Source organism: Mastomys coucha, unplaced genomic scaffold (assembly GCF_008632895.1).
Source record: "Mastomys coucha isolate ucsf_1 unplaced genomic scaffold, UCSF_Mcou_1 pScaffold20, whole genome shotgun sequence".
Lineage (NCBI taxonomy): Eukaryota > Metazoa > Chordata > Mammalia > Rodentia > Muridae > Mastomys > Mastomys coucha.
This window is the reverse complement of record NW_022196903.1, coordinates 140,772,838-140,799,926: the sequence shown is the minus strand read 5'-3', so window position 1 is coordinate 140,799,926 and position 27,089 is coordinate 140,772,838. Positions and strand designations below refer to the sequence as shown.

General features: G+C 43.8%; 1 protein-coding gene across 2 annotated transcripts in view; it reads right to left on the bottom strand.

The window, feature by feature from the left end:
* Nucleotides 1–2,237: 2,237 nt before the first annotated feature.
* Stk38l (serine/threonine kinase 38 like) overlaps nucleotides 2,238–27,089 on the bottom strand; it is a 58,028-nt gene continuing 33,176 nt past the window's right edge. For both annotated transcript variants that reach the window (XM_031383905.1, XM_031383906.1), the window contains 13 exons: nucleotides 21,288–21,432; nucleotides 19,959–20,010; nucleotides 15,196–15,318; nucleotides 14,676–14,759; nucleotides 14,036–14,159; nucleotides 12,646–12,800; nucleotides 12,008–12,110; nucleotides 11,793–11,854; nucleotides 9,467–9,584; nucleotides 8,934–9,057; nucleotides 7,724–7,819; nucleotides 5,508–5,599; nucleotides 2,238–5,404 (listed from right to left, as the gene is read on the bottom strand). In XM_031383905.1, the coding sequence (XP_031239765.1) occupies nucleotides 5,277–5,404; nucleotides 5,508–5,599; nucleotides 7,724–7,819; nucleotides 8,934–9,057; nucleotides 9,467–9,584; nucleotides 11,793–11,854; nucleotides 12,008–12,110; nucleotides 12,646–12,800; nucleotides 14,036–14,159; nucleotides 14,676–14,759; nucleotides 15,196–15,318; nucleotides 19,959–20,010; nucleotides 21,288–21,421 (1,395 nt within the window). In that variant the 5' untranslated portion in view covers nucleotides 21,422–21,432 and the 3' untranslated portion in view covers nucleotides 2,238–5,276. The remainder of the gene's footprint in view (nucleotides 5,405–5,507; nucleotides 5,600–7,723; nucleotides 7,820–8,933; nucleotides 9,058–9,466; nucleotides 9,585–11,792; nucleotides 11,855–12,007; nucleotides 12,111–12,645; nucleotides 12,801–14,035; nucleotides 14,160–14,675; nucleotides 14,760–15,195; nucleotides 15,319–19,958; nucleotides 20,011–21,287; nucleotides 21,433–27,089) is intronic.

Below are 27,089 nucleotides of genomic sequence, written 5' to 3'. Positions count from 1 at the left end.
GGGGGGGGGGTGCAGCACCAGTCGAGATTCAGGAGATTGAGCATTCAAGATTCGCACATTCAACATTGAAGATTTGAGCACTCAGCATTGAGGACTCGAGATTCAAGCCTCTATTCTCCTGGCTGGCACACCCGCAGCCTCCCGGGACTCTGGTCGGGACCATGCAGCCCGAACATACTCGGAGCCCAGGGGTGCTACACCAGTCCATAGGAAGTGGCCGCTGTTTTAGACCTAATGTGTTTTAGATGGCCTCAGATGTACCTTGACTACTGAGCTGCCAGATTTTTCATCTCTCTTTTGCAATGACTGTAAAAGCCTCCTGTCATTTTTAAAGAAATACACTCAGACCTTACACCACTCGTGTCTAGTCTGTTTGTCAAAGCTGAATCCCATGCACACCTGGCCAAAACCCATCGTCCCGCGGAACAAGGGGCTCCGTAAGAAACCCCAGTCCGTGGTGGTTGGTGCCTTAACGTGTGGCTTCGGTCAGGTAAGCTATCTCTTATTCTTTTTTCTTCTTTCAATTAATATTAGGCCGGGATAGGCTCTTCTTTCAATTAATATTAAGCCAGGATAGTTGTTCCCACAATAACCAATAGGAAACATGTAACATACTTTCGGTGAGTCTACCAGTGGCCTCTCTAAAGCTCAGCAGCCGCCAAATCCAGCCAGGATGAGAGCATGGTCTCAGCTCTACCCCATCGCTCCTGATTGAGATGCACTTAGCCTTTCCAAAGGTTAGCAACACCCTCCCTTTAGACAGAGTGCCTGAGTCCACAGTAGTTGGACCACCCACCCCTTGGTTGGGTTGAGAAATGAAGTGGGGGACCCTGTATTTCTTTATAACCATTTTAGAGGATATGAGCCCTAAGGAGCAGCAGCCGGCAGCCAGCAGTACATCTAGGTACCAGTTAATTAAAAGTTGATACAATCACAGCCAGTGACAGGGTGAGGGGAGAGGGGACTTTCTGGCTCATTATTTTCTTTTACTCTCAGAATTTTATTTTTATTGTATCTATATGTGCACATGTGCCTACAGACATCAGAGTTGCCTGGTCCCCCTGGAGCCTGAGTTTCCAGGTAATTGTGAGCCACCTGGCATGGGTACTGGGACCCAAATTCAAGTCCTCTATAGGAGCAGTAGTCACTCTTAACTGCTCAGTTCTCTCTTCAGCACAGCAAGGTTCTCTTAAAAAAACTATGTGATGCTATGTGATACTTAATTCTCGTAGCCATCTCACCAGCTAGCTTGTGTTCACTCTCTGACCAAGGACAAAGCAAAATGGATGACAAAGTTAATAATGAGAGGATTCCCATACTTCATGTTTTTGTGCTGCTGCACTGACTACCCTGGAAGAGACTTGTGACCTTTTGTTGGGACCACTTCCTTACTGGTGAAGCCACTTTTACCTTCCTTGAGTCACCTGCACTCATTACTACCCCACATGACAACTCTGTCATCTCACCCTGTATCCGTATGGGGTTCTGGAAGTGTAGGGAGAGGATCTGATGGAGCATGCTCTATGCTTTGGGGTAAGTACTGACGTGGAGCTGCAAGGCAACATCCCGTGTGAATCAACATTCTGGTGATTCCATTTCTTTACAGAACAGTTGTAAGACAATACACCATGTAAGTGAAAATATGCTTATGAATGTAAGTTGCTTCACTAGATGTTTCTGAGAGCTGGATTTAAGAGCTTGCAAGTTTGCTCTCTTCAAATTCCAACCTCATGCTCCCACTGTTCTTACCACAGCACTGTTGATACTTGCTGGGCACACCAGAGAATAACTAGGCTAGGGGGTGCTATTGGGATCCAGGGGATTTTGCCTGACGCTCTCTGGCAAGTCCTTGTTGTGACCTCCACAGGAAGGGGCATGGTGGGTGTTGGCTGAGTCAATCCTATCTCTGACCTCTCATGAGTATCTTTAGTTTACAGATGCCTTCGGTTTCTGACTTACTGGAGGGGCTGCACATAAGACCTGAGCCCAGCAAGTACCTAAAATGACAACTTACAAAGTTTTACGTTTTCAGTTACAGATCCAAACAATTTTAAACCTAAACTTGTTCAACTGTCTTGATTCAAAACTTCAAATACTTTAATCTTTTTATGATGTGACCCTTCAGATGTAATAGCTATTTGGTAATTTTACTCACAATATAGTATTTAGGTTTTGGATAACACCTATCTGAAACCCGACAACAAACAAACAAACACCCCACCAACAGAACTTTTGTAAAGATGGTTTTATTCTCGTTGTGCTGTGGGTGAAGAGGCTCTCGATGCCCCTGCCCAACAGTCTTCTTAGCACTGGATGGACTCAGAAGCCTGATGGTTCTGGACAACTGCTTATTATATTGCTTAAAAAAAAAAAAAAAAAAAACTACAATATACTTCTATTACTTTATTCCTTCATCTCCTCACATTTTGCAATAAAAATCTAAACTATTTCTAGTAGTCTCATTTTTATTAAGTATTGACTTCTTTAAGATTTTTCAGAAATAAGTGCACTTCTACAGAGAAAATAATTTTGAAATAAAATGAGAAATAATCATGATCATAGCAAAACAGTTCCTTTTGAATTTTCCAAATTTTAACAATTTAAAGAGAGGATGTGCCAGGACCCTTTTCTGACCCTCGAGTAACTTACTTTAGACTGCCAAAAGATAGGTAGCTAGCTATCTCTCTTGCTGGCAGAGACAGACTGGTGGACTAGATTCGACACCAAAACAAAGTGTGCTTCAAGATATTTTAAAATGTACAGCTTGTACAGAGTTCTAGGTGTGTTTAAGAGCTATGCTGATATGGAAATAAAGGAGCCCTATCTTAAGCCTTAGCAGCCAAAGAATATATTTAATATTCCATTTTTACTACACAGCTGATTGGCCACCTATAGATAAGTGGTCACACCTTACTTTGGACAGCCCATGTTTCATACATCTCCAGACTTAGCTGTTAATAACCGCTTTAACACAAAGGTTTTAATGAAAAAATACAAGTCTCCATTCAATCAGGAAACCAATACACCTGAATTATTTTCTGTATCCTCAGAAAAACCCAAACCACCATTTATAACAAAACTTCCTAGATTCAAAATAGGGCTTAAGAGAAAATGTCGTTATGCTCAGCTGATTAAAATACGGTTTTATCACTTAAATTATATTATTCACCTAAAATATGGGAAATGTATAATGGAAGAAAGTCGCCTCAGGGGATCTCTGCAAATTATTTGCGTACTTTGCACTGTGCCTCATATTTTTGCTTCAACAGGGAGACACAGTCTTTAAGGGCCTTTACACTAGCTTAGGGAACACTTCCATGAGAGATTCCTGAAGAAGGGGTAGCCATGTTAATGTCGGGGGAGGAGACAAGGAGCAAAGCAAACTTCCCCAAATGCGCCTCCACCATCAGCAACCCCGCCTCTCATGGCTTTTACAATCACAACAGAGAGATTAGAAGTGTTCTGTCCCCACATCATGGAAATGTAAACTCAGGAATTCTCTACACTAATCTCAACCCACCCCAGTTACCTGGACCTGACAACACCCACCCTATGGTAGTTAGGTAGTTATCGCACCTGAGCTAGAGAATTTGGAAAGGTCTCCTATTCAACCTGGTCACCCTCACACTAGAAAAGTTTCATTCTAAAAGAAAAGGTAGAATCCCTATCTATAGTCGGGGGTGGGGGGTGGGAGGGGTCTCTGCTGCAAAAGGACCTTGAGACAGACAATTCGGAGAAGCTCAGATACCCTGCAGATAGCAAGGCAGCTAGTCATGAGGGAGGCTTAGCCACCATTTTCAGTGCTTTCTCCAAATACCTGGGATAGGGGATACACTGGGTGGCCTTAAAGGACTCACCAAAATACATCAGGAGCTGTTGGCCTTGACAAAAGAGGGGTCACAAGGCATTGCTCAGTCCCTTCAGGAGACATCCCTCCCATGAAGCCTCACTGTGTCACACCACAGATGATAAGCATTAGCCGTTCCCTGAGAAGTTACAGCTCACAAAACTACATCTCTTCAGAAACCTGTTGCGGAATCAAAATGCTAAGCAAGAAAAGATGATGTGATCGATCCTCACGGAATGCTGACTTTTCTGCCCGGGCTCCAGTCACACCCTCCCAGCCTGCACCCACTTCCTTTATTTCATTATGGGCTTTAACCACAGTGATGAGCAACAGTGAACAGGGCTGGCCTTGTCAGTCACGTGGAGCAGAGGGAGTGCAGCACCCCGGTAAAGCAGAGCTCCATTCCCCGCTGACAGTCACTGTCCAGGATCTTTGGTTCATTGGAAAACAATGGCACTAGTGCTATCAAGGGGACAGAGGGTCGCCAGCAGGACACACGGTGCCTCTGCAGAAAGCCACAGTTAGTCACACTCTGCTCTCCACAGTGCCATGGACTGATCAGAAGTTGACATTTAAAAAAATAGTTTAATAAAAACATACTAGGTTCTACAAGCAGCTTTCATTGTCATTTCTGAAACTCAGCTCACCATCCTTTAACTAAAACAATGCTATGCCCTCTTGTTAAAATGGAGTAGCTGACAATCACTTAGGTACATCTCCCTGTGTGCATACCAATTGTCACTATCTCTCAGCACCGTCAGCCTTGGAGATGCGGAGTGAAGGTGAGAAATGTCCTCACCATGACAGAAGCCTATCTTCCTACCACTGGGTCTACGTGAGCGTTTGACAGGAAATTCTAATGTTGACGTCAGTGTCCGTAAGTTCCTTGGAGCCGGTACAGAAACTGTCTTTATGTGGAGCCTACAGTGTCCAAACCAATGGGGCAGATGTTCTAACAGCAACCGTCTTCATGTGGAGCCTACAGTGTCCAGACCAATGGGGCAGATGTTCTAACAGCAGCTACAGAAGATAGCTTCTCACTGATTCTAGACCCACAGGCTCTGCAGTGAAGCACGGACACTCTGAGCGACCTCAGGCTGCCATGGTGCTGCCGGTGCTATGCAGTTCTGGCTGGATTAGTGTTGCAATGGGAAGCGCAGCACTTGGGCAGGATGGACCTCTCAACATGCACATAGGAAGTGCAGTTAGGAGGGAATGTCCGTTCCTTTTGTTCCAGTACCTTTGTATAATAAAGTTAATTAAAAAAAAAAAAAGCCGAGCAATTCCCATAGCCATAGCAGCCTCGATTGCCAAGCTGCAGTCGTCCTCTGGCTGGAGAGCAGCACCATCCCGGAGCGCCTGGTGCTGATGCCGAGCCAGCCTGGGGTGCAGCTACCTGAGCTCTCCAGGCTGTCGGCCACTGTGATCATCATAATTTCCCAGCCTTCATGTATGTGGGAATGGAGCCTCGCTGGGTCAGTCCTTCAAACCTTTTGTAGGTGTAATTGAGAAAAACCCAGTCTTTGGATTTGTAGTCGGGCTCTGTGGTATTCGGCACTAGAAAGAGAAAAAAGGCAACTAAGGGCAAAGGCATTTCATTGGTGATGTGTCTGTCACCTCACAGGTGACTGCAGTGTGGGTATGCTTGTGAACCTCTTACCTGGCTGTAAGATATCAGACTCAGGGAAGTCATCAAAGTTGGAGGTGTCATCTATACTCCGGATTTCTATAGGGATAGCAGCTGGTCTTTCCCTGCAAAAGGCAATTCAGCAGCCATGAGGAACCGTGTTCAAGGGTCGCAGCGTTAGGAAGACTGAGAACCACCCTTCGACTAAGCACAAGAAGCAGCTGCCTCCTCTGAGAAGTCACTGCCGTGCAGCTTCTCAGTGTGTCTTCTCTGGAGGACACACTATGTGTGACTGTGATGGTCATCTTGAACTCGTAACTGTCCAACAAATAGCTCTAGAAAAATCTTGCCCACTGCAGCACAGCACAGGAAACCCAAGGGTGTCTGTCTGCTGTGGCTCTGAACATCTAAGTGGATGTCAAGATGGTTGAGTGGGATTCTTTTAATAAAATGTTTTCATTTACTTAGAAGTTTTACACGAAGACTTTCTCATGCTTTTCCCCTCAGCACTGGGGACTCAACAGAGCTAGGCAAGTACTCCACTCCTGAGCTCCAGTCCCAGACCTTATGCCCCCCCCCCTTTTTTTAGGTGAGAAGAAAATTAAAAGAGAAGGTATTTTACTTAAAAGTTGGACGCAGGGAGATCAGATCTATTTAAGTGAATTAGGGCTAGAATTCTAGTGAAGATTAGTAAATACAAAGACATCTGAGAAAAAGGGGGGGGCATGTACTTGTGATAAACTCTGCATGCAAAGCTTGTCAGTTATAAACTTTAAGAGGAGAGGTCGGGTTAAAAAAAAAAATCTATTCACAAAGATGCCTTCTTATGCTAAAAACATTTAACTATAGGAACAGTTAAAAATGTCATTTAAAACTTTTAAATTGGCCAGGCTGTGGTGGTGCACATCTTTAGTCCTAGCACTCAGGGGCAGAGACAGGCAGATTTCTGAGTTTGAGGCCAGTCTGGTCTACAGAGTGAGTTCCAAAACAGCCTGGGCTACACAGTGAAACCCAAACAACAATAAAGACAAAAACAAAAGCCAACAACCCCCCCAAAAAAAAGACAAAAACCTTTTAAATTATATTTATGTATTTACTTATTAAGTGTACACATATAACCCCACCACATCACAGGTGTAGAGGACCACATTCAGGAGTTGGTTCTCTTCTTCTACTCAAAGGACCCGGGAATTGAACTCATTATCTGTCTTTTCCTGCTGAGCCATTCCAACAGCCACTCATCAGCCTTTTTAAAAATTTTAATATTTCTTTTAAAAAAAGATTTATTTACTATGTACAGAGTGTTCTGCCTACACACCAGAAGAGGGCACCAGACCTCATTATGGATGGTTATAAGCTACTATGCAGTTGCTGGGGATTGAACTCAGGACCACTAGAAAAGCAGCCAGTATTCTTAACCTCTAAGCCATCTCTCCAGCCCGAGGCTTTTTATTTTTTCAACAAATATTTAAAGGATCTATTAGGTGCTAAGCATAGCAGGTTATACAAAAGCCTGTACTGTCCACGCTTGTACAAGAAGACTCAGTTGAGTGGAGAGAGCAGCAGGCCCTGGGCTTATGTGACTCAACTTCCGGTCTTAATTAGCAGTGTGCGTTTAGGCAACCACACTCTACTCTGTGACTGTTTCTATAACCAGCACGCTCTGTCAAGGAACTCTAGCTCAGACCACGAGCCAGACACTAACAGTGCCTCAGGGTAAGATGAAAGACATATAGGACAGGCTCGTCAAAGTGCTGGGCAGTGTGACCTCCAGAGAAGACACACTGAAAAGCTGCACCGCAGTGACTTCTCAGAGGAGGCAGCTGCTTCTTGTGCTTAGTCGAAGATGGTTCTCAACCTTTCTAACGCTGCGACCCTTGAATACATCCTCATGGTAAGGGTGGTTCTCATCCTTCCTAACGCTGTGACCCTTTAATACAGCCTCATGGTAAGGGTGGTTCTCATCCTTCCTAATGCTGCGACCCTTGAATACAATTCTTCATGGGGTGGTGACGCCTCAACCACAAAATTATTCTCATTGCTACTTGATAACTGTACTTTTGTTACTGTTAGGACTCATAATAGAAATATCTGTGTTTACAATGGACGTAGGTGACTGTGGTGAAAGGGTCATTCAATTCACAAAGGTCATGACCATCATGTTGAGAACCACAAGTCTGGAAGAAACACAAGTGCACTAACCACCAAATGCAGAAGTTGGTATCTGTCAGCTCAGGAGCAGAACCTACCTTATGTGCCCCCAGTCTACACCCTCAAAGAACGGATGGCCTTTGATCTCTTCCACACCACCATTGCCAATTCTGTTTTCAGAATCAGTACAAAATCTAGAAAGGAAAACCAATTACCATATTTTTCACCTCAAACACTCTAATTGTTAATACATTGAATGATTTTAGAAAGCATTTTAATTTAGATATTGAAGCTACTGTGGGAAATACAGGGAAAGTACAAATTACCCATAAACCTATCCTTTAGAGATAACTGGCAAACATTCCAAAGCTACTTTTCATCTTATAATATTAATGTAGTAGTAAAATTAATAATACAATAATAAAATGTAATATTGTGTTAGCACAATAAAAATTATTTTAAGACCTTTTCTTCACTGGCTATACTAAGAACATTTTGTAATGCTGCTCAATATTTTCCTGTGAGGTAACTTTTTGAGGTCTCCATACAGAGATATCAGACTGTTCTAGCCACTGCTACTGCTGAAGACTCATATAAATTTCAATTTTTCACAACTAAAATAACATAAGAAACATACCTAACTCTTTACCCCACACGGTTATATATGCCCAATTAAACTCTTTGAAATGAGACTGCTGGGTCAAAGATCATGTCCAGCTTAGCAGCTTTATAAAACATGCTGCCATCTGGCCATTCCCAAGGGTCATCACCATGCACGCTCCTTCTGGCACTGACTGGCACTGACTGGCACGGCCGTCAGGAGGCCGTCTTCTGCTTGCGGCCCCATGGCCTCTATGGCAAGAGCTCCGGATCCATTCATTCCCCCTTTCTCTCTGACGCACTGAGTCCCTGCACTCTAACAGGAGTGACACTTTGCTAATAATATCGCCAGGATGTCCAACAAGATCTCTTCTCTCTTCTGAACACCATCTTCCCACAAAATTCTTTTAAAGTGTTTGCACTTTGAGGGTTTGGGGAAATAGGAAGCCAAGAGCACTTGCTGCTCTTGTAGAAGGCCTGGGTTCAATTCCTAGCACCCATGCTGGGTGGCTCACAACCACCTGTAACTCCAATGGATCTCCTAGCCTCCATGGGCAAGTGATACCCCCACGCTTACATACAAATAAATAAAATCTTTTTTAAAGTTTGAATTTTGTAAAACTTGTCTTTATACTGACCTCCCAAGACCTTCCCTGCCTCAGAGACCCTGACCATTCATGCCTTTGTCAAGTTTTAAGAGCCACTGACCTGAGAATCAAGTCCTTGGCTTTCTCAGAGACAGGCACTTCTGGAGGAAACGCCAGTGTCTCCTTCCAGCTCATAACTTTTCTGTACGTTTCTTGAGGTGTCTCAGAGCAGAACGGTGGAAAACCTGGGCATCAGAGAATCAACAATTTATCAGCTTTTGTGATCAACTCAAGCAGACCTACAATATGTGCCACAAGAGATGAAACAGCCCCGAGTGCTCTAAGGCAACACTGCATGCATCAGCTTACTATACAATTACTATAAAGTCTACATGGATTTAAAACCCTACTTCATTTCATCTGAGCCCTGCATTTCCAACTTGAGAAAGCCAAGTCAATTAACTACTACCAAGGTAATTAACTACTACCACAAGATTACCGGGCAGTTTATTGGGTATTTATCAATATGTATTTAATTCTGATAAACATGAGAAATAGGTTCAAAATGACTGTGCTCTATTGTCTTTAATATCTGTATTATGTTTAAACAATGGCACCACAAGAGATGTGTGTCATCACACACACAGAACCTACCTATCAGCATCTCATACATAATCACGCCCAAGGACCACCAGTCACACAGTTTGTTGTAGCCAGTCTGCATGAATACTTCTGGAGCAATGTAGTCTGGTGTTCCAACCGTGGAGTAAGCCTACGAAGAAGCAGAGTGTCACACTGGCATTCTGAACCACTTATAAAACACCTGAGTACGGCTTACTACAAGAGGTGGCACTAGACACAGGAGGCAAGTTTTCAGTGTAGGTGACTGTGTGTTACACGTAAAGCTGACTGAGGAGGCTGAGACTGGCACTATGCATACAACACAGGACTTTGGTTCCAGGAGGGCCCTGAGTCCACTTCAAATCCTACAAAAATGACTTCTTAAAGACAGCAGCTCTCAAGGAAGGGCACCACTCTAGGAACCGGTGGACACCTGTGACAGCAGACTGTCATTTCAAGGACCTGGGGAACCACAAGACTGGCAGTTGGTGGGCTGAAGGAATTTCCTGCTCCAAACATCAATGAGCTGGCTGTTGCTTCTCCCTCGGAGCCAATGACTCAGCCAACAGAAGAGTCCCTGTGCACAAGTAGAAGCTGCTGCATAGGAACACTCTGTTAGCTGGAGAAATCCTCTGCTATGTTTTTATTTACTTTTAAAACAGGGTCTCAAAACTCAGGATGCCCCTGCCTCAGTCTCGTGGGATTACAGGTGAGCACCACGTTTTTTAAACAGTATTCGCTTCTTCCCCTTTAAAAATAGTTAAGCCTGTAATATTTTTCTCAAATGTAAAATCTGATTTACAAATAGAATGTTTCTCCTTAATGTACAACTAAGCACATTTCTAAATCTCTGAAAGTTTATTAGAATACGAAGGTTGTCACTACTTGGCAAATGAGCTCAAAAATGCAAAAGGCCATTTAATTGTGCTGGAGGCGCCAGACTGCTGCTGCCTCTCAGTCTAGCATGTCCCAGGGGAATGGCAAGTAGGCAGCTTCATTGTTTACTTGAACTGAACAAATACTGACAAAGATGTCTGCATATGTTGGGCATTGTATAAGAAACTAGGAAAACAAGTCAAAGCCACTTTCCTAACCATAAGAGTTCACAACTAGGTTAACTATAGAAATGCAAAGAGGAAGGAAGCAAGCAATTCTTATATTCATTACATCCCAGAGGGAAATAGCATGGGTGAGAAATAGCCCTGAAATTCAACACTGAAGGACTGGCTTGCCTACTAATACACTGTTCCACACCCCAGGCTCCTGTCCCCTTGGTTAGCTGTAATACTGGTGGCTGTAGGAAGAGGAGTTAAATGCTCCAGCAGGGCAAAGAAAACATTGGCTACAGAAGCAAAGTTGCTCTTCTGTGGGTCTCTGTAGGAAGTAAGGGGAAGGGCCACAGTGGAACCAGACAGGAGTCAAAGGAAGGTTGCAGCTGGTAAGATACCAAGAGGACCTGGTAACAAACAGAGACTTGGGATCTGAAAGAAAAGGCCGGTGCTGGGGGTAGCTGCAGCTCCATAAGACTTTCTCCTTGGGCAGTCTGTTAGGCTCTACTGCTCTTCTATTTGCTTGCTTCTAAGGTTGCTAACTCACAGAGGCTGCTTCCAAGAAAGCTCCACTATCTCAGAAGAGAGCCAGACCATTCCACTGACAGTGAACCACACGCACACGCAGCTACAGTTTCTTCTCTCAGCTTAGTGTATGTAGTTAACAGCAGCACCTGAGTCATCTGTAAGGTGGAGGACAGCAGGCGGGCAAGTGCCTAGCAGCTGACAGACAACCATGGGCGGTAACTAAGAAAGCTGGAGACACCCAGAGAGGGCTTCAACCACAATGAAATGATGGACAGCACGGGAAGAACTCAGGATCATCTGCCTGGCTGGCCAGGGGAAATACATAGTGTGGACCCTCCGCTGGCTCGGCCCATGACAGCCCAGACAACTGGCCCATCTCAGCAACCACTTCAACCTTTTTTCAGTTTCTGTCAGAGTCCTAAAAGATCCTTAAATGAGGAATTTCAACAGCTTTTTCTAAGGACAACACCACCTCCTCCTCCTTCTCCTCTACTACCAACACCAACACCTCCTCCCAACTTCTAATGAGTTTCTCTCACTTTCCAGTCAGTTTCTCACTTAACAAAACAATGCTCTGCTAAGTCCCACAATGTCTGAGTCTTTAATCTTCACTGGGAGAAAGTACAGTCGGGAGTCACTGTCCCATTGACCTTCGGTGACCCTAGGTCCTAGAGTCAAGCAGGGCCCACATCGCTCAGACTGCACCAGTTTGCTGAAACGGAGACACACTGTGTCTGTCCTCTGGGCCAGGGTACACCACTCTTCAGAAGGCGGCCACTCACCAGCTGTCTCCTGTTCTTCTTCCATGTCTCTGCTTTCCGCTTCGAGTTCATGTTCTGAAATGCTAATTTCAACAAGACACAAGTGTAACCAGAGGGGGAACTGACCACACCTACATCTAAAACTGCCATAGCTCGGGGAGGAAAGAATTTCCCTTCCTCACACAACCAAAGTTTCAAAGCACAAAGTTTCAACCAAAGGAAAAATGCAAACTTACAGAAGTCGCTTGGTGGGTTGTGTGTGAGGTTTCTGTAGAATTCAGTCCTGTGAGCTTTCTTTAACCCCGTGCACAAACCAAAATCAGATAATTTTACATGTCCCTAAAACAACAACAAATTCTAGTAAGTCAAATCATGTTAACTCTCAAAACAACAAAAAACTTCTTATAAACTTTTAATGCACTGGGCGGTGATGGCACATGCCTATAATCCCACACTTGGGAGGCAGAGGCAGGTGGATTTCTGAGTTCAAGGCCAGCCTGGTCTACAGAGTGAGTTCCAGGACAGCCAGGGCTATACAGAGAAACCCTGTCTCCAAAAACCAAACAAAAACAAAAACAACCCAAAAAACTTTTAATGCAGTTATTACAAAAATTCTAACTTAGAACACCACATATAGCTGAAATCTGAGATTATGCATGTTTGAGAATTTTTTTTTTTTAACAAAGGGAAAACAGGGAGTTTTCAAAGCCATTTCTCCACGAAGTTATTCCAGAAGTTATTTTCTGTACTTTCTAAGAAGAAATTTCGTTAACCCACAAGAAGTTAAACCACAGCTGCTATCTGCAGCCAGGACACCGGCGGCACTTCATGGCACAGCCAAAGCCCAGGACTCTCTCCCTCTCTCCTCACATGCCTTGGCATCCAGTAAAAGGTTGTCTGGCTTGATGTCCCGGTGGATGAAGCCCAGCTGGTGAATTGCGTCGATCGCTAAGACAGTCTCTGAGATGTAGAACTGTGTCTCCTCTTCTGTTAATGTGTCCTTCTTCATCAGCAATGTCATCATGTCACCTGAGAAAGACAAAGTACCAACTTATGAAAACAGAGACTACTCCTGTTTGTTTTTGAGCTAGGGCCTTGGGCAGCCTGGGCTGGCTTGGAACTCACAAAGCAGCTAAGAACGACCTTGAACATCTCATCCTCCTGCACCCACCCCCCTTACTCACTTCTCCAACATCCTCCTTAACAAAGCTGCCTCCGAGTTGCTCACTCGCAGATGCCTGCAGCTTTAACCTTCACTGGAGTGAAGCCTCAGTTTCAGGTCCATTTTCTATGCATTTTAGTATCTGTGCTTGTAACCCTAGTACTGGTATTACGGGCATGTAGTAGCATACACCCAGCTTAAAGGGAATGCTCTTCTATACTTTCTTTGTATGTATAGACTATGTCAGATTTTCAGTTTCATGACTTGCCCAGTGTTAGCATCCAGAAACGGCGGCAGATATGGGTGGGTCCACAGACCCGTCGCCAAGGCAACGGCCACCATATTCCCAGAATCCATTGGGTTCAGCTCCCACCTTTACCTGGACCTAATACGTCACGACGTGTGTGTGTGTGTGTGTGTGTGTGTGTGTGTGTGTGTGTGTGTATATACTCTCCTCCATCTCTCTCTCTCTTTTTCTTCTCTCCCCCCTCTTCCTGCGCCGCAGTCCCCACTCCCCCTTAATTAAACCTCTTACACGTGGAGCTGTTTGTGCCTGGTGTCTGCAGACGCGTCCGCCGCGACCCGAACCCCAACACCCAGTACCTGCAAACACCCTGCAAAATGCATGCCATGGTACAGAGGGGAACATGTAGAGCTATCAGGAGCAGAGCTGCAGAACTGAAGAGTGAACAAGCACGCCTAGAAACTAGCATCTTGTCTTTTTGTTCTGTATACAGGCTTACTGTACTTACTTTACAGCGTGCTACCATGAACCCAGAGTGATAGTATTTAACATGTCAGCTTAATAGTCCTTCAAAATCACATGATTTGTGGCCGAATCACCTGCCATTATTCTGAAAGTAAATACTGAAAAACAATGGTATAAAATTCGGTAGTCAACCCAGCAGCCTTACTGCTGCACATGCAAATGAACCTACTAATATGCAGATGAACCTACTGATATGCAGATGAACCTACTGATATGCAGATGAACCTACCTACTGATATGCAGATGAAGCTACTGATATGCAGATGAACCTACTGATACAAAGATGAACCTACTGATATGCAGACAAGCACAGGTCAGCCCGCCACTATTTACCTCCAGGAAGAAATTCCATGATGAGGTAGAGATTCCGCTTGTCCTGAAAACTGTAGAACATCTTCACCACCCAGGCTCCATCCGCTTCTACCAAAATGTCTCTTTCTGCTCGGATATGAGCCACCTAGATGAATATATTTTGAAAAGACCTCTTCCAATTATCCATGCCTAAGGGTCACGCAGGAAATCTGTAGTTTTAGAAAGTACTGAAACACAGTTGCACAACCAAGGAGCAGTTTGTTTTAGCTTATCTCTTTAAGCCTCAGGGTGAATGCATTTTGTAACTCTGTAAAGGCAGCAGATTGTTATTTGCTGTGACAGGACTAGTGTTCTTCTAGGAAGAGGCATCAGAAGTGCTCCTGTGCCTGCCCTTCCTGCAGTCACCAAAGAAAGCAATCATTAGAAACTAAAACCTGTGCGAACCTATCTGGAATGGAACGATACAGCCTCCACCCTGTGTTGTTCTCTAACAGCAACTGAGCAAACTAACACAGAGATTATAAAGTTGAAGATACTAAAATTTAAATCTAAGAACTGAAAACACTAAAACAGACTATCAAATTTAGTAATTACCTAACACACTGGATTTCTTTTTATCATTCTCAACATTAACACTATTCTGAGCCCTCGTCAGACACACCTGTTCTTTCTCCAGCATGTCAGCTTTCCTCAGGATCTTCATGGCATAGATGTGCCCTGTGTCTTTCTTCTGGACCAGCCGCACCTACAGGCACAAACATAAATGCTGAGACAGTGGAAACAGCCTCCTTTGCTGGACCCTGGAGTCTATAAATATCAAAGAAATTACACCTACACATACACACACATACCACACACCACACACCACACACCACACACACACACACACACACATACACACACACACACACACACACACATTTATGGGAGGTGGGGGTCTCGAGCTACAGCCGGTCTTGAGCTTATTACGTTGTTGAGGATGAGCTTGAACTTCTGACCCTCCTACCTCCATCTCTCAAATGCTGGGAGTATAAAGGTTTGCCATTACACCTGGTTCTTACGGTGCTGAGTCAGAGGCAGGGCTTTGTGGACACTAGGCAAGCACTCAGAGCCTAGTAACTACATGTAAACATCTTACAGCATCTACTTTCAACAGTGGTGACTTGAACAAAGCAGCTCACCTCTCCGAAAGCCCCTCTTCCTATAACCTTCAGAGACTCAAAGTCATCCAGGCCAAGTCTGGTTCTCTTCAGGCGTAAGAACTCTGTTTCTTTACGAGCATGCTGGGATCGGCGTAACTTTTTCTATTAAACAAGAATTTAAAAAGATGATTTTAAAACAGGCTGTTTCAAAGGCATGTGTAATGCTGGTGGCTGGAGATGGCTCGGAGGCTAAGATGTGTGGTGCTCCTGCAGAGCACACAAGCTCAGCTTCCAGCATCCACATCCGCCTCCAGCGCACTCTGGCCCCTTCAAGCATTGCACTGTCATGTAAAGATCCATACCCCCACACATAATTTTAAACAAAAAAATGAACAGAGGTATATCTTAATTATTATATATTTGTCAATAATCTATTTTCCTAAAGCAAGTATTTATTAAGCAAGGGAAGAATTTAAAAAGTCTTAAGAAAACAACTGTCAAGTCTGTACCCTTAGTAGTAGACTTTATGGACTGTGTGTGTGTGTGTGTGTGTGTGTGTGTGTGTGTGTGTCTGGGTAGGAACAATAACGGAAATGAAGATATAGCAAACACTGCTTTATCACAACTACTCATATCTGGGTTACATGCTAGTTAGTTTAAAAAGTAAACTGAACTTACACTGGAGTTGGAAAAACTTTACCTTTAGATAGTTTATTACAGCTGAAATCACATCTATCTCATTATAAAGGCAAAGGTAGGCTTACAGCACAGTGTGGTCCATGTTTTCTTCTCTTACAGGAACCTATCACCAATTGCTCCATGCTTGGGGGTGGCAGTTCTGACAAGGAGCTTGCTTTAAGTTCCTGAACTGGAGTTTTCTTTAGAAGCTACTTGGTGGCACTCTAGCACTGTGTCCCTCATGGTAATACAAGAGCTTAATTTAATTACATGTGATAGGTGAACATAAGAATATGAAAGATGATTTAAACATTTCCTGTGCTATTCTGGTTACAGAATAGCACAATTCTGTTTAGCTACAGATCTGTCTCATCTGAACAGAAGAGACCTGACTGGGCAGTTTCATAAATGTGCTTACAATCCAGACAAGAGTCTACCAAACACCAAAACAACAACAACAACAACAACAATCAGTCACTGAGTATCTGAAAGGTGCTCCCATCTACCAGAGCATAGCCCCTCAACAACAAAAGGGGAACCCACAGTGTGCATTACCAATAGAACACTGGCCCCAAGAAAACCTATTCAGTGACTTTAGCCCTTCAGGCAGTACTGCAGTGCAGGGGCAGATGAAGCAACATCAGAGTTTTACAGCCCATGGAAAGTACTTGCTGCGTCTGCTCAGAGTGTGTACTGTAAGCCACGGTCTCTGTGTGACCCTCCCCGTGATCTCCCCCCCTCCTGCTGCTTCATGGCTCTCCTCCGCAGCTCAAATCACTAATTTTGGTTTTCCATTAATAAACATCCATTTTTGATGAATCTTGTTAATATATACTCTCCCCTTGTGTTTTGAATCAGTCTCATTCTGTAGCTGAAAAATCTTTTGTTTCTCCCTCCCTAGTGCCAAGATTACAGATTCCATACCTTTTCAAATGGATACGAGTCTCAATCTGCAAGATGCCAAGGTGTTTATAAAACAGAAAGAGTATTTCAAAGTTCTGAGATATTAAAGGGTTCCACTAACAACTTCATCTTGGCCACTGTTTGTTGTAATTGCCACAATTTAATGGTTTCACAGCTCACTCATGAACTATTTCACAGACCATTTTCTATTATAGAATGAATTAAGGGTATTAGTTTTCATTAAAAATCAACACGTGAAAGTGACTCGGTTGGTAAAGTGCTTACCTCAAAGACACAAGGACCTTACTTAGTTTAATACCCATCATCTAAGTATAAATGCCAGGTGTGATGGAGCACATACAAGCTCACACTAGGGACAGTGCTCAGCACAAGCAGGAGATCTTTGAGACCAGCTGGCCAAGCAGCCAAGCCTACTTAGTAAGTTCTAGGTCAACAAGGAGTAAACAGTAGATGGGACACAGTAGACAGTACTGCTGAGGACTGATACCCAGGCTGTCCTCTGGGTGTCACATGTACTCTACAGCCACACTGCTTATGAAATCTTAGTTTTTTTGTTTTTTAAGAAACAAGAAATTCCAATCCCTTATACTGATAGTTTCAACACCAAGGTTGAGGGAATTTGTTGTTTTCTATACAACATCTTCAAGGTGCTAGCACAGGGCCTAACAATAAATACAGGCATGTTAAAATATCTCTACAGAAAAAAATGGGATGTTTAAAAACAGGTATTATGAGCCATCAAACTTTTAGAAGCAAAAGAAGTTGACATTTTCTACAAGCTATTTACAAGAATTAAGAAAAAAAAATCACTAGTGCCCACCAGAGGGCACCACAAAGCCAGGCCTTCCCAGACATTTCCTGACTCCCAAGAAACCCTCTCATCATTTTCAAAAGCAGGTCAATTTATAAGAAAGTCCAGGCTTCCAGATCTTCTTGTACAACAGGAACCTAGCCACAGTGGGCTACTCTGTCACCTGACATGGGTAATCCTGAGCTCTTGGTATCTACAAATGGGCAGGTCTTCATTAACATAAAATGTGAGGAACAAACATTAAAAACCCTGTCTCTTCATCCTCCTTTTTCTTTCCTTTCCTTCTTTCCCTGAGACATGGCCCTGCTATACTGCTGTACAGTGCGGGCTACCTTTCAGTGTGTGGCATCTCCCCTGTGCTCAATGTAGGCATCTGTTTTGGTACCCTTCCCCTAGACTTCAAGATCCTGTGTTTAACCTTTCTAACAGTGAGTCCAGGACAACACAAACAACACAAAACAAAAAAGACGTCTATATCAGCACATTATTACTAACTAGAAAAAAAGTTTTAATATTAATGAGACAAATAAGGAAAGATCTGCTCACCATTCTCTATGAGCTAGGATGAGGCCCTTAAATTACTATCTCACAATAAAATTTAACAAGAGAAGATGGGGTTTCAGATGTACTAATTAAGTCTATGTTTGCCTTCTTCCTAAGAGCCCAGCTTGAAGGATGGCACAGAGCTAAGGCAGCTAGCTGCAGGGCAGCAGGTTAGCTCACTTGGTCAAGATCCTTCTGACCGCTGAACGGTCAGTAAGCCTAGGTTATAACTCATTCCCATCTGGGAAACAAAGTTCTTCTTAGTAACTGACCTAAAGCTAGCTTTCTGTGCCTTCAGCTTCCCTCGCCACTTTCAGCATGCAGTCACTATTGCTGTATACAGTGCTATTTATGAAGTAACTTCTTCCCATCAAGAGTGATTCAAATCAATTGCTACAACTTCCATAAGTCTTTTCTGAGCCCCTATATTGGGAAAGAGTGTAACTGTGTATTTTCAAAGTTTGCTATATTCTGTAATGTTTACATACTTATTGGGTGGTACTCTGTCCTGAACTATATATACTAGAAGCCTCTATAATGTATACAAGTTCTTCATGTATGTGTGTGCCCCCTGGCAAAGCATATGGTAATGATAACCCTCCTTTCCACTTATAGAGTCCTTGAAGGCAAGGGGGCCACTGTTCTCTTATTACCAGAGTATTTATCCCAGCCCTCTGCCTGCTCTGGGGTGTGAAGCTGAGTAAGACACATACAGCCTCTAGTCTCTGAGAAGATGTCCCTTATTTAAAGGCTATCACAAGGACAGAAACACTGTTAGTGCAGAATGTAGGACAAGTAGCTAAGCGATTAGGATTTCCCAGTGAATAAGACCTAAGCTCCTTGAAGAATAATTGGAGTTCAGAAGAGAAAGTTTTAAATGGCAGAAATAGCATGTGAAAGGGGCCATAAATAAGCAGGGAAAATCACAGTAACTCAGTATTGGTCAGGGTTGGATGAGGTGCCAGGAGCTAAGGCTAGAGCGAAACAGCCACTGGTAAGGAAGCCTGCATTGTGAAAGACACCACAGCCAAGGCGACTTGTGAGAGAGTGCACTAGGGCTTTCAGTTCCAGAGGTCAGACCACGAAGATGGGAATGTGTGGCAAGAGAAGCAGGAGGCAGAGGACAGTTTGAGCCATAAACAGGAAGCAAAGAGCAAACGTGAAATGCTGAAGTCTTTAAACTCTCACAGCCAACCTCCAGTAACAAACATCTCCAGAGCCTTCCCAAACAGCGCCACTGACTGGCAAGCAAGCATTCAAACACCCTAGACTTCAGGGAGCAGGGCATGACCTCTCACCAAAACCACCACATACAGGAAGGATGGTGAGACTTGTTTTTAGAGTGAAGAAAAACTGGTTGGCATAAGGAAGAAACCATTTCAAGACAGTCATTCATCAGTGAGGTGTAAGGGAACCTTAATTAGAGAGTAAACAGTTTTAAAATATTCAGAAAAAAATGTGAGAAGGAGTCAATGGATAGAGTCCACCGCCTGACCCTGTCCTGCTCATCCAGAGTAGCACGGATGGATTGATGACGTCCAGCACTGGACCCTTTCCTGCACATCTAGACTAACATGCATGGATGATGTCTAACACTGGACCCTATCCTGCACACCTAGAACAGGTGGAAGAATGTGTCCAACACTGGACCCTGTCCCATATACTCAAAATGTTGTGGATGGTGTTCAGCATGTATGTTCTTGAGGGCAAATGCCATTTCCTAAGGTACCCATGACAACACCGTAGTAAGAAGCCATATTCAGTGGAGAAGCCTACCATAGCCAACCCACACATCAGCTGACACTGATAAGGGGACACTTCCATTTAGTATAGTTGGTTACGTTACCTCCTCATCTGCCAATCCTTCTTCTTCCATAGCCACTTCTAACTTCTTTTGCCTTTTCAAAGAAAAAATAATTAGACTTTTAAAATATATTTCTATTTCCATTTAAGATATGTTATTTATCCAAACCAACTACTGGGCAAACTAAGTAAATCTTTCAAACTGGACCAAACTAAGTAAATCTTTCAAACTGGACCAAGATTCAACTCTTTACTATGATCAATATTCTTTCTTAGAAACTAGGATTTAGCATTCTGTGCTGCCCAGAGTTTCACTGCTTTATCTTCCAGCACAAGATGACGTGGTATGTGTCTTAAACTCAACGTTCCCAACTCAGGAAAGACTCTGCTGGCAAGTGTATGTTCTTATTAAAATTCTTTGGAAGCTTACATGTAGAAATATCCATCGATCCAACATTTGCTTTTCTAGCAACAGCCAAGTCCAGCTTTTCTAGCAACAGCCAAGTCCAGCTACTTAGTTTTTTCTCTTAACATGAAGTTAGTTAGGCTAAGCATTTCTGATGGGGCTGCAGATAGTAATGAAGACTGTAGAGCACATTTCGCCTCTCACTTTTAAGTGAGTACTGTTTCATGTCTATAGTGTTGTTTTCCCTACTATGTGTCTAGACAACTCATCTGAATTATCTTTGCATTATGCCAGAAGACTAACATGTCAAAGATGGAAGATTTCAACTACCAGAGTGATATGGACCAGCCTTGCCACCTATCCTAGCACTTGGAAGCAGAGGCAGAGGCAGGAGGATCACAAAAAGTCTGAGGCCAGCTTGGCCTGTGACACAGCAGCTACAGCTCAGGATACCCAGCAGCTGTTATGTCCTTCTCTGTATTTCCTCCTTGTGTGAACTGTGTTCTACCTTTAGAGCCCTGTTCCAATGTCATTGTCACCTGGGAAGTTCTCCCACTGCCCTAGTCAAAGCACATGTTTGGTCCCTCACTGCCACTCACTACTTCCGCCTGGAGCTTCTGTGCACACCACTCCCTCACCACACTTAAGTTACATTGAGGCAGAAAGGGCATGCAGTTCTGTCTTCCTGTTTTCTCACTACCACAGCGAAGCACCACCAATGTCAGGCATTAGGAATTCCTAACCATCTTGGTAAGGAACAGCAAAAAGACATGTCATAATGCCACAGCTGGAAAGATCTGTTTGAAACACAAGTGACATGTGTGCACATATGCACAAGACTCTGGAAACTCAGGGAATGAAACAAGCAGCCAGGTATCCTGTGAGTGTGTGAGTGTGGGAAACTTGAAGACGAACAGCAGGACTCCATCTAGTCACAGAAAACTAAAGTTTTAGCCTTTACTGTACCTGGTTTCTCTCTCTTCATGCTGTAAAATGAGGTTGCTGTAAAAATTCTCCAGTGTGAGCTTGGCCACAGTTACTCTTTCCCGGGTATGGTTGCTCATAGGAAAAGTAGTTGTTGCCCCTGCCGTCATTGCCATAGTAATTGCAACTGAAATGACATTAAAATCAAGTTCTTTAGCAGTTTTTTTTTTTTTTTTAAAGTTTCCTGTTAGCCGGGCAATGGTGGCGCACACCTTTAATCCTAGCACTTGGGAGGCAGAGGCAGGTGGATTTCTGAGTTCGAGGCCAGCCTGGTCTACAGAGTGAGTACCAGGACAGCCAGGGCTAGAGAGAAACCCTGTCTGGAAAAACCAAAAAAAAAAAAAAAAAAAAAAAAAAAAAAAAAGCTTCCTGTTTTACCAAACTTTAAAAATGTTTAACTTTTATTAAGAATAATTCTACTATTAGTTAACTACCCAAGTTTCTTATATGAATAATTCAAAACTAATACTAAACAGGTGCATGCCAGGTATGGTGGCTCACACCAGCATTAAACACTCCCAAAAGATGCACTGGTCCCAGGGCCAAAGAAATTAATTCTGTCCTGGCAAAACCAGGAATTATAGAAAGATGTATTACTGGCAGTCTACATATTAACAGATACACTGCTCACAAAAGGCAGTATGTGGCAGTGCTCAAAACAAGTATTAATCCATCTTGCTGATTTATTGACCACTTTTTAAGATTTTGCCAAAAGTTACATTCCCAATAAATATGTCTCTTAAGATAGAATGTGGTTTTGATGGTAAGTACAGTCTCTGCTGAATAAATGCCGTGAAACTTGCCACGCCCTATCTAACATTATGCAGGTATATGTGCATGCAGGTCTAAGTTTTAAGGATAGTCATGAATGTTGTTTGCATTTTGAATTGTTACTGGGACAGGATAGATGTAGCATAATTTTCCAGACTCTGAGGCACATTTCATTTTCAAATGAAGCTTAAATGCCTGGATAGTGTATGTCCACTCAGGCATGCAAACGCCAACCTTGAGGAACCACCTCTGTGAAGGCCTTAGAAAGGCAAGGCCATTTCACAAGGACAACTCTACAGGCCACTGTGGCACTGTTTCTGAAACAGCTGCCAAAAAGACAAGAGTGGCTCGTACATCAAAGGAGTTTGAATACCTAGACGAGCGTCCTAACAGACCATTCTGGACAACAGAAAGAGCTTGCTAGGTGAACATCCCAGGCTCCCATTGCCCACAAGCCTTCCACCCACCGACCACTTCAAATACACGAAGACATGGGGCTCTGCCTGTAGAGCTGAGCAGAGCTGGAGGCCAGGGATAGGAAAGTTCAACAGGCACAGACTGGAATCGTGTAATTTAACTGTGGTGAACTTTTGTCTCCCTTGTCTCGTGAGCTTAAGCAGACAGTATACTACATCAGCCTTAAGCCCAGTACAAAGCTCTTCTGTGATGGGTAAACTCTCCGTAAGGAGGCTGACCCTGGCCCTTGCTTAAATCCTTTCATGGCTTCTCCTGCACATATCATGTCAAATTAGCTTATAGAGTATAGCTGGTAGACACCAGGGATGGACACCTCAGGATAACTATTTTATTTACTGATGGAGGACTTACAATAGCAGCTCTCACCTCATCCTTAGAACAGGGAACTAGAGCTTGGGGTAGCTCATGTATGAGCAATGGGAGTCAGGATTAAACCCCACCTTGCTTTTGAGATTACCCATGGGTTCCCTTGTTGGGCTCCATTTTGGCCCTGGTTTGGGCCTTGAGGACAAATCCCAGCCTGGCTCAAGTTTTGAGACCGGTCTCAGTAACTTCCATATCGGGGTGACTCAGCAAGACCTGTTTGGCCCTGCCTCTGCCTCGCCATTGCTGAGGTAGAGCATTGCCACTGGCCCTGTCAGTCCCTCCATACCCTCTGCCACACTTCCCCTGCCTCCTACATCATCGTACCCTGCCACCACCACCCCCATGTTCCAAACTTATATAAGCGAGAGGCTGATGCCATAAACTTTTTGGGCCATTGACACTGGCTATAGCGCTCAGCCCGAGAGACCCTGAGAGAAATGGGGCACTCCTCCTCGCACCTGGACCTGCCAGCATGCTGACAAACCCTCACATTATCCTCTGTGGCTCAGCTTGTCCCTAACCTTAAAAGACATTGCTTGTTCTTGGTGGGTGGCTTCTGAGTCTGCACCTTACACACTGATGTGTATCACTGCCAAACATTTCATATTGCTCTAAATTAGAAGAACTTCTCTAGGCACTGTCTCCCCAACTCCCCTTTGAACACGCACCGTCATATATACCTGACACACAGCAGACAGTAATAAACGATGTAGACCACTTTATAAGTGAGAACATCAGGAAGAGATGAAAGAGTTGGAAAAGAAGGTTCTCTGACCCGTGAGATCATGACATCTGACCCCAACCACCCTTCCCCAGAGGCAACTGCAATGTGTGCTCTGCTAATTTCCCAGGCCTTTCTGAGGCCACGTGAGGTTAATGCACAGGAAATCCATGGAAAGTCAGGGTTGCTCATACCAAGTTAAGGTACCTCTGTAAGCATTGTAAATACCTTCATTTAAAAATAAATGGCTGCAAGATCTAATAACTATATTCCTTTAAAAGATGAGAAGAAGAAGAAAAAGGAGGAGAAGAAAAAGAAGGAGAAGGAGGAGGAGAAGGAGAAGGAGAAGCAGAAGAAGGAAGAGGAGGAGGAGGAGGAGGAGGAAGAGGAGGAGAAGTAGTAGTAGTAGTAGTAGTAGTAGTAGTAGTAGTAGTAGTAGTAGTGCCTCAAGAACTGTCATGGCCACAGACCTGTAAGAACTTCACTGTTTTAACTAAACGCTATACAAAACCATTTTTCCAACATAATATTTTTATTGATTATCAGAGAATTTCACATAAAACACCCAAGTCTTACTTCCCAGTCCTTCCAGATCCACCCCTGCTCTTGTGCTTCCCCCATAAAAAACCATAAGTCTAATTTGCGTTGTCCACACAGTCACTGAAGCATGGTCAAACTCCCAGTGTTCAACACCTTAAAGAAAATTGAGTCCTTCCCCACCTACATCCGTCAGAAGCCATCAATTACGAAAAGCTTATACTTCAGCAACCCTATCACAACTTTTAAGAGTTCTTTTCAACAGTTTCATGCCTGGACTGTTACTTTTTCCTTTTTAGGAAGGAGGGGAAGGCACTGTCACAGAAGCCTTCTATGATTCTCTTTCTCAACTGTGAATCTACAGTCATAGATACCACTGCAAAAGTAGCTTTCTTGCTCTTTACAGTTAGCGAGAACATAGATCATTGACTCTTACAGTTTCTGGTAACAGCATGGACCACAGATAGCCACAATGGCCTCTGGCATCCGCATGGACCACAGGTCTCATCATGGTCTCTGGTGGCAGAGCAGACCACAAACACCACCACTGCCCTCTGCTACAGCATGGACCACAGAAGCTATCATGGCCCTTGGTGGCAGCCGGGGCCATGGAAATCAACATGGCCTCTGGGGTACTGGCCATGGACACCAATATGGTAGCAGTCTACCCATGGAGACCAACATGGCTTCAGGTGGCAGCACAGACCATGAACATCCATATGGCAGCACATGTGAACCTCAGCATGGTCTCTGATGGCAGCTCAGACCACAGACATCAAAGAAAACCCCAGGGCTCAAATTCTATTTTGAGATCAGATGTGGAAATGGCATAAGTAGGGAAAGAGAAACAGCTGTCACATGGCCAGCATCTCCCAAATCATGTCTGCTCTCAGGATTTGGAGGAAGAATGGACCAGAATCAAAGCTTTCCAGTAAATTTAAGAAACCTAGATTACAGGTAAGAAAGTTGCTCAGGGCAGGACTTGCCAGCTCTCTTCTGTCAGCATGTGCTCACCCTCAAGGGCAACATGCACGCCATCTGCATGAGTATCCTAGAGAGCTTCCTCAAGACACATGATATCCAGGCTCACAGACCTGCAAAGCTTAAGGAAGCAAGTGTCAGCTACTTTTCTCAACAAACACTACTTGGGGGCAAGGGTCTTTAAAAGCTCCCACCAAGTGCAATTCCTAAGGGCTCAGGATGCTTTCTGTGCCTTTTCTTTTGGCAAAAGCAAACCAAAAGGAAAACGTCCAGGAGATGGGTGGCCGAGAAGATAACAGCCAAAGGGAAGACCAGGCCAGAGCCGATTGTGCTACTTCAGCCCAACACGAGCCTTTCACAAAGATAAGGAAGAAATATTAAAAAACAGAGCTACAGATCGTGGAGTTACATGACTTGTAATGCCTGCATAAATCAGAAAGAAAGATGGAGAAGGGAAAGGAAAGAGGCAAGTGGAAGAGACATGGCCTTGGAGGGAGCAGGCTGGCTGCATCCAGAGGTGCAGAATGCACTCCTGCTCAGTTGGACAACATGTGAAATCAAGTCCCCAATCAAATTCTGAAGCTGCTCAATCCTAACCAAGATTGGTAAACAGAAAGAATAGCAGTGTGCTGATTTACACAGTAAGTGTGCTGAATTAAGGAGGAACAGGACCTGCTATTGTCACAACGTACTCCATCCTGGCAAGGCCAGACAAAAAGAAGTCTGAATTAGGACAGGCTGCTGTCAGGAAACCAGGTTGATGTCCAGAGAGAACAGTTACTCAATGGAAACATTCAGTGACTTCAGGATGGAGGGGCATGGCCAAAGACTGATGGATGCCTGTCTCCCTGGGGCCCCAGACACTGCCAAGAGCTGGAGGAGATGACACACTAATTTCACATAAAACACACTAATGGTGTCTTATGTGAAATTCTCTCCATGGAATTTAGCTGACTAAAGTTCCTCTGGGTACAGGTCTGTGGGCCAGAGGAGGAAGAAAAATGGCTGGGTAAAAATCTTTGAAGATGTTTTTATGTTACACAAAAACATGTGAGGGAATGTAAAATAATTCCCGAACCCTGGAGTGCGGCTGCATTGAAAATATAGACAAACAAAGCCTTGAGATACACATTGTGAATCTGGATCTATATACAGAATAAGCAGACAAGGTCTCTTTCCTCCCCCTATAAGATGATGTAATAAACTTTACTCCAAAACCCAAAACAGATGTCAATGAAAATCTATTTTTAGGTACTTTATAATTGTCATTAGAATATTCTTTACAGTCTTGTTAGACACACCTCAAAGTTCATACAGCTTGATAGAAAACCAAAGAGCACACATGGAGGGACACATGGCTCCAACCGCATATGTAGCAAAGGATGGCCCTGTGGGACATCAATGAGGAGAGAGGCCCTTGGTCTTGTGAAGGCTTGATGCCCCGGTGTAGGGGAATGCCAGGACAGAGAAGCGGGAGCAGATGTGTTAGTGAGCAGGGAGGGGGGGGGTGGGATAGGGAGGTTTTCAGAGGGGATAAAATTTAATGTAATTTAACTGACTCAACACTGGCCTTTGTCTGTTGTTAAAGCTCTTTCTCTAGCCAGAAAAAAAGAAAGGATACAATCTGTAAGCCTAGAATTCCCAGACTGAAAAACATAGCACTAATGTCCTTTAATTTCCTGTTCACTTAAACAAGTGACCCCCAATGTAAAGAAAGAAAGGAAGGAAGGAAGGAAGAAAGAGAGAGAGAGAGAGAGAAAGAAAGAAAGAAAAAGAAAGAAAGAAAGAAAGAAAGAAAGAAAGAAAGAAAGAAAGAAAGAAAGGAAGGAAGGAAGGAAGCAAGCAAGCAGTTGGGCAGTGGTAGCGCACGCCTTTAATCCCAGCACTTGGGAGACAGAGGCAGGCAGATTTCTGAGTTCGAGGCCAGCCTG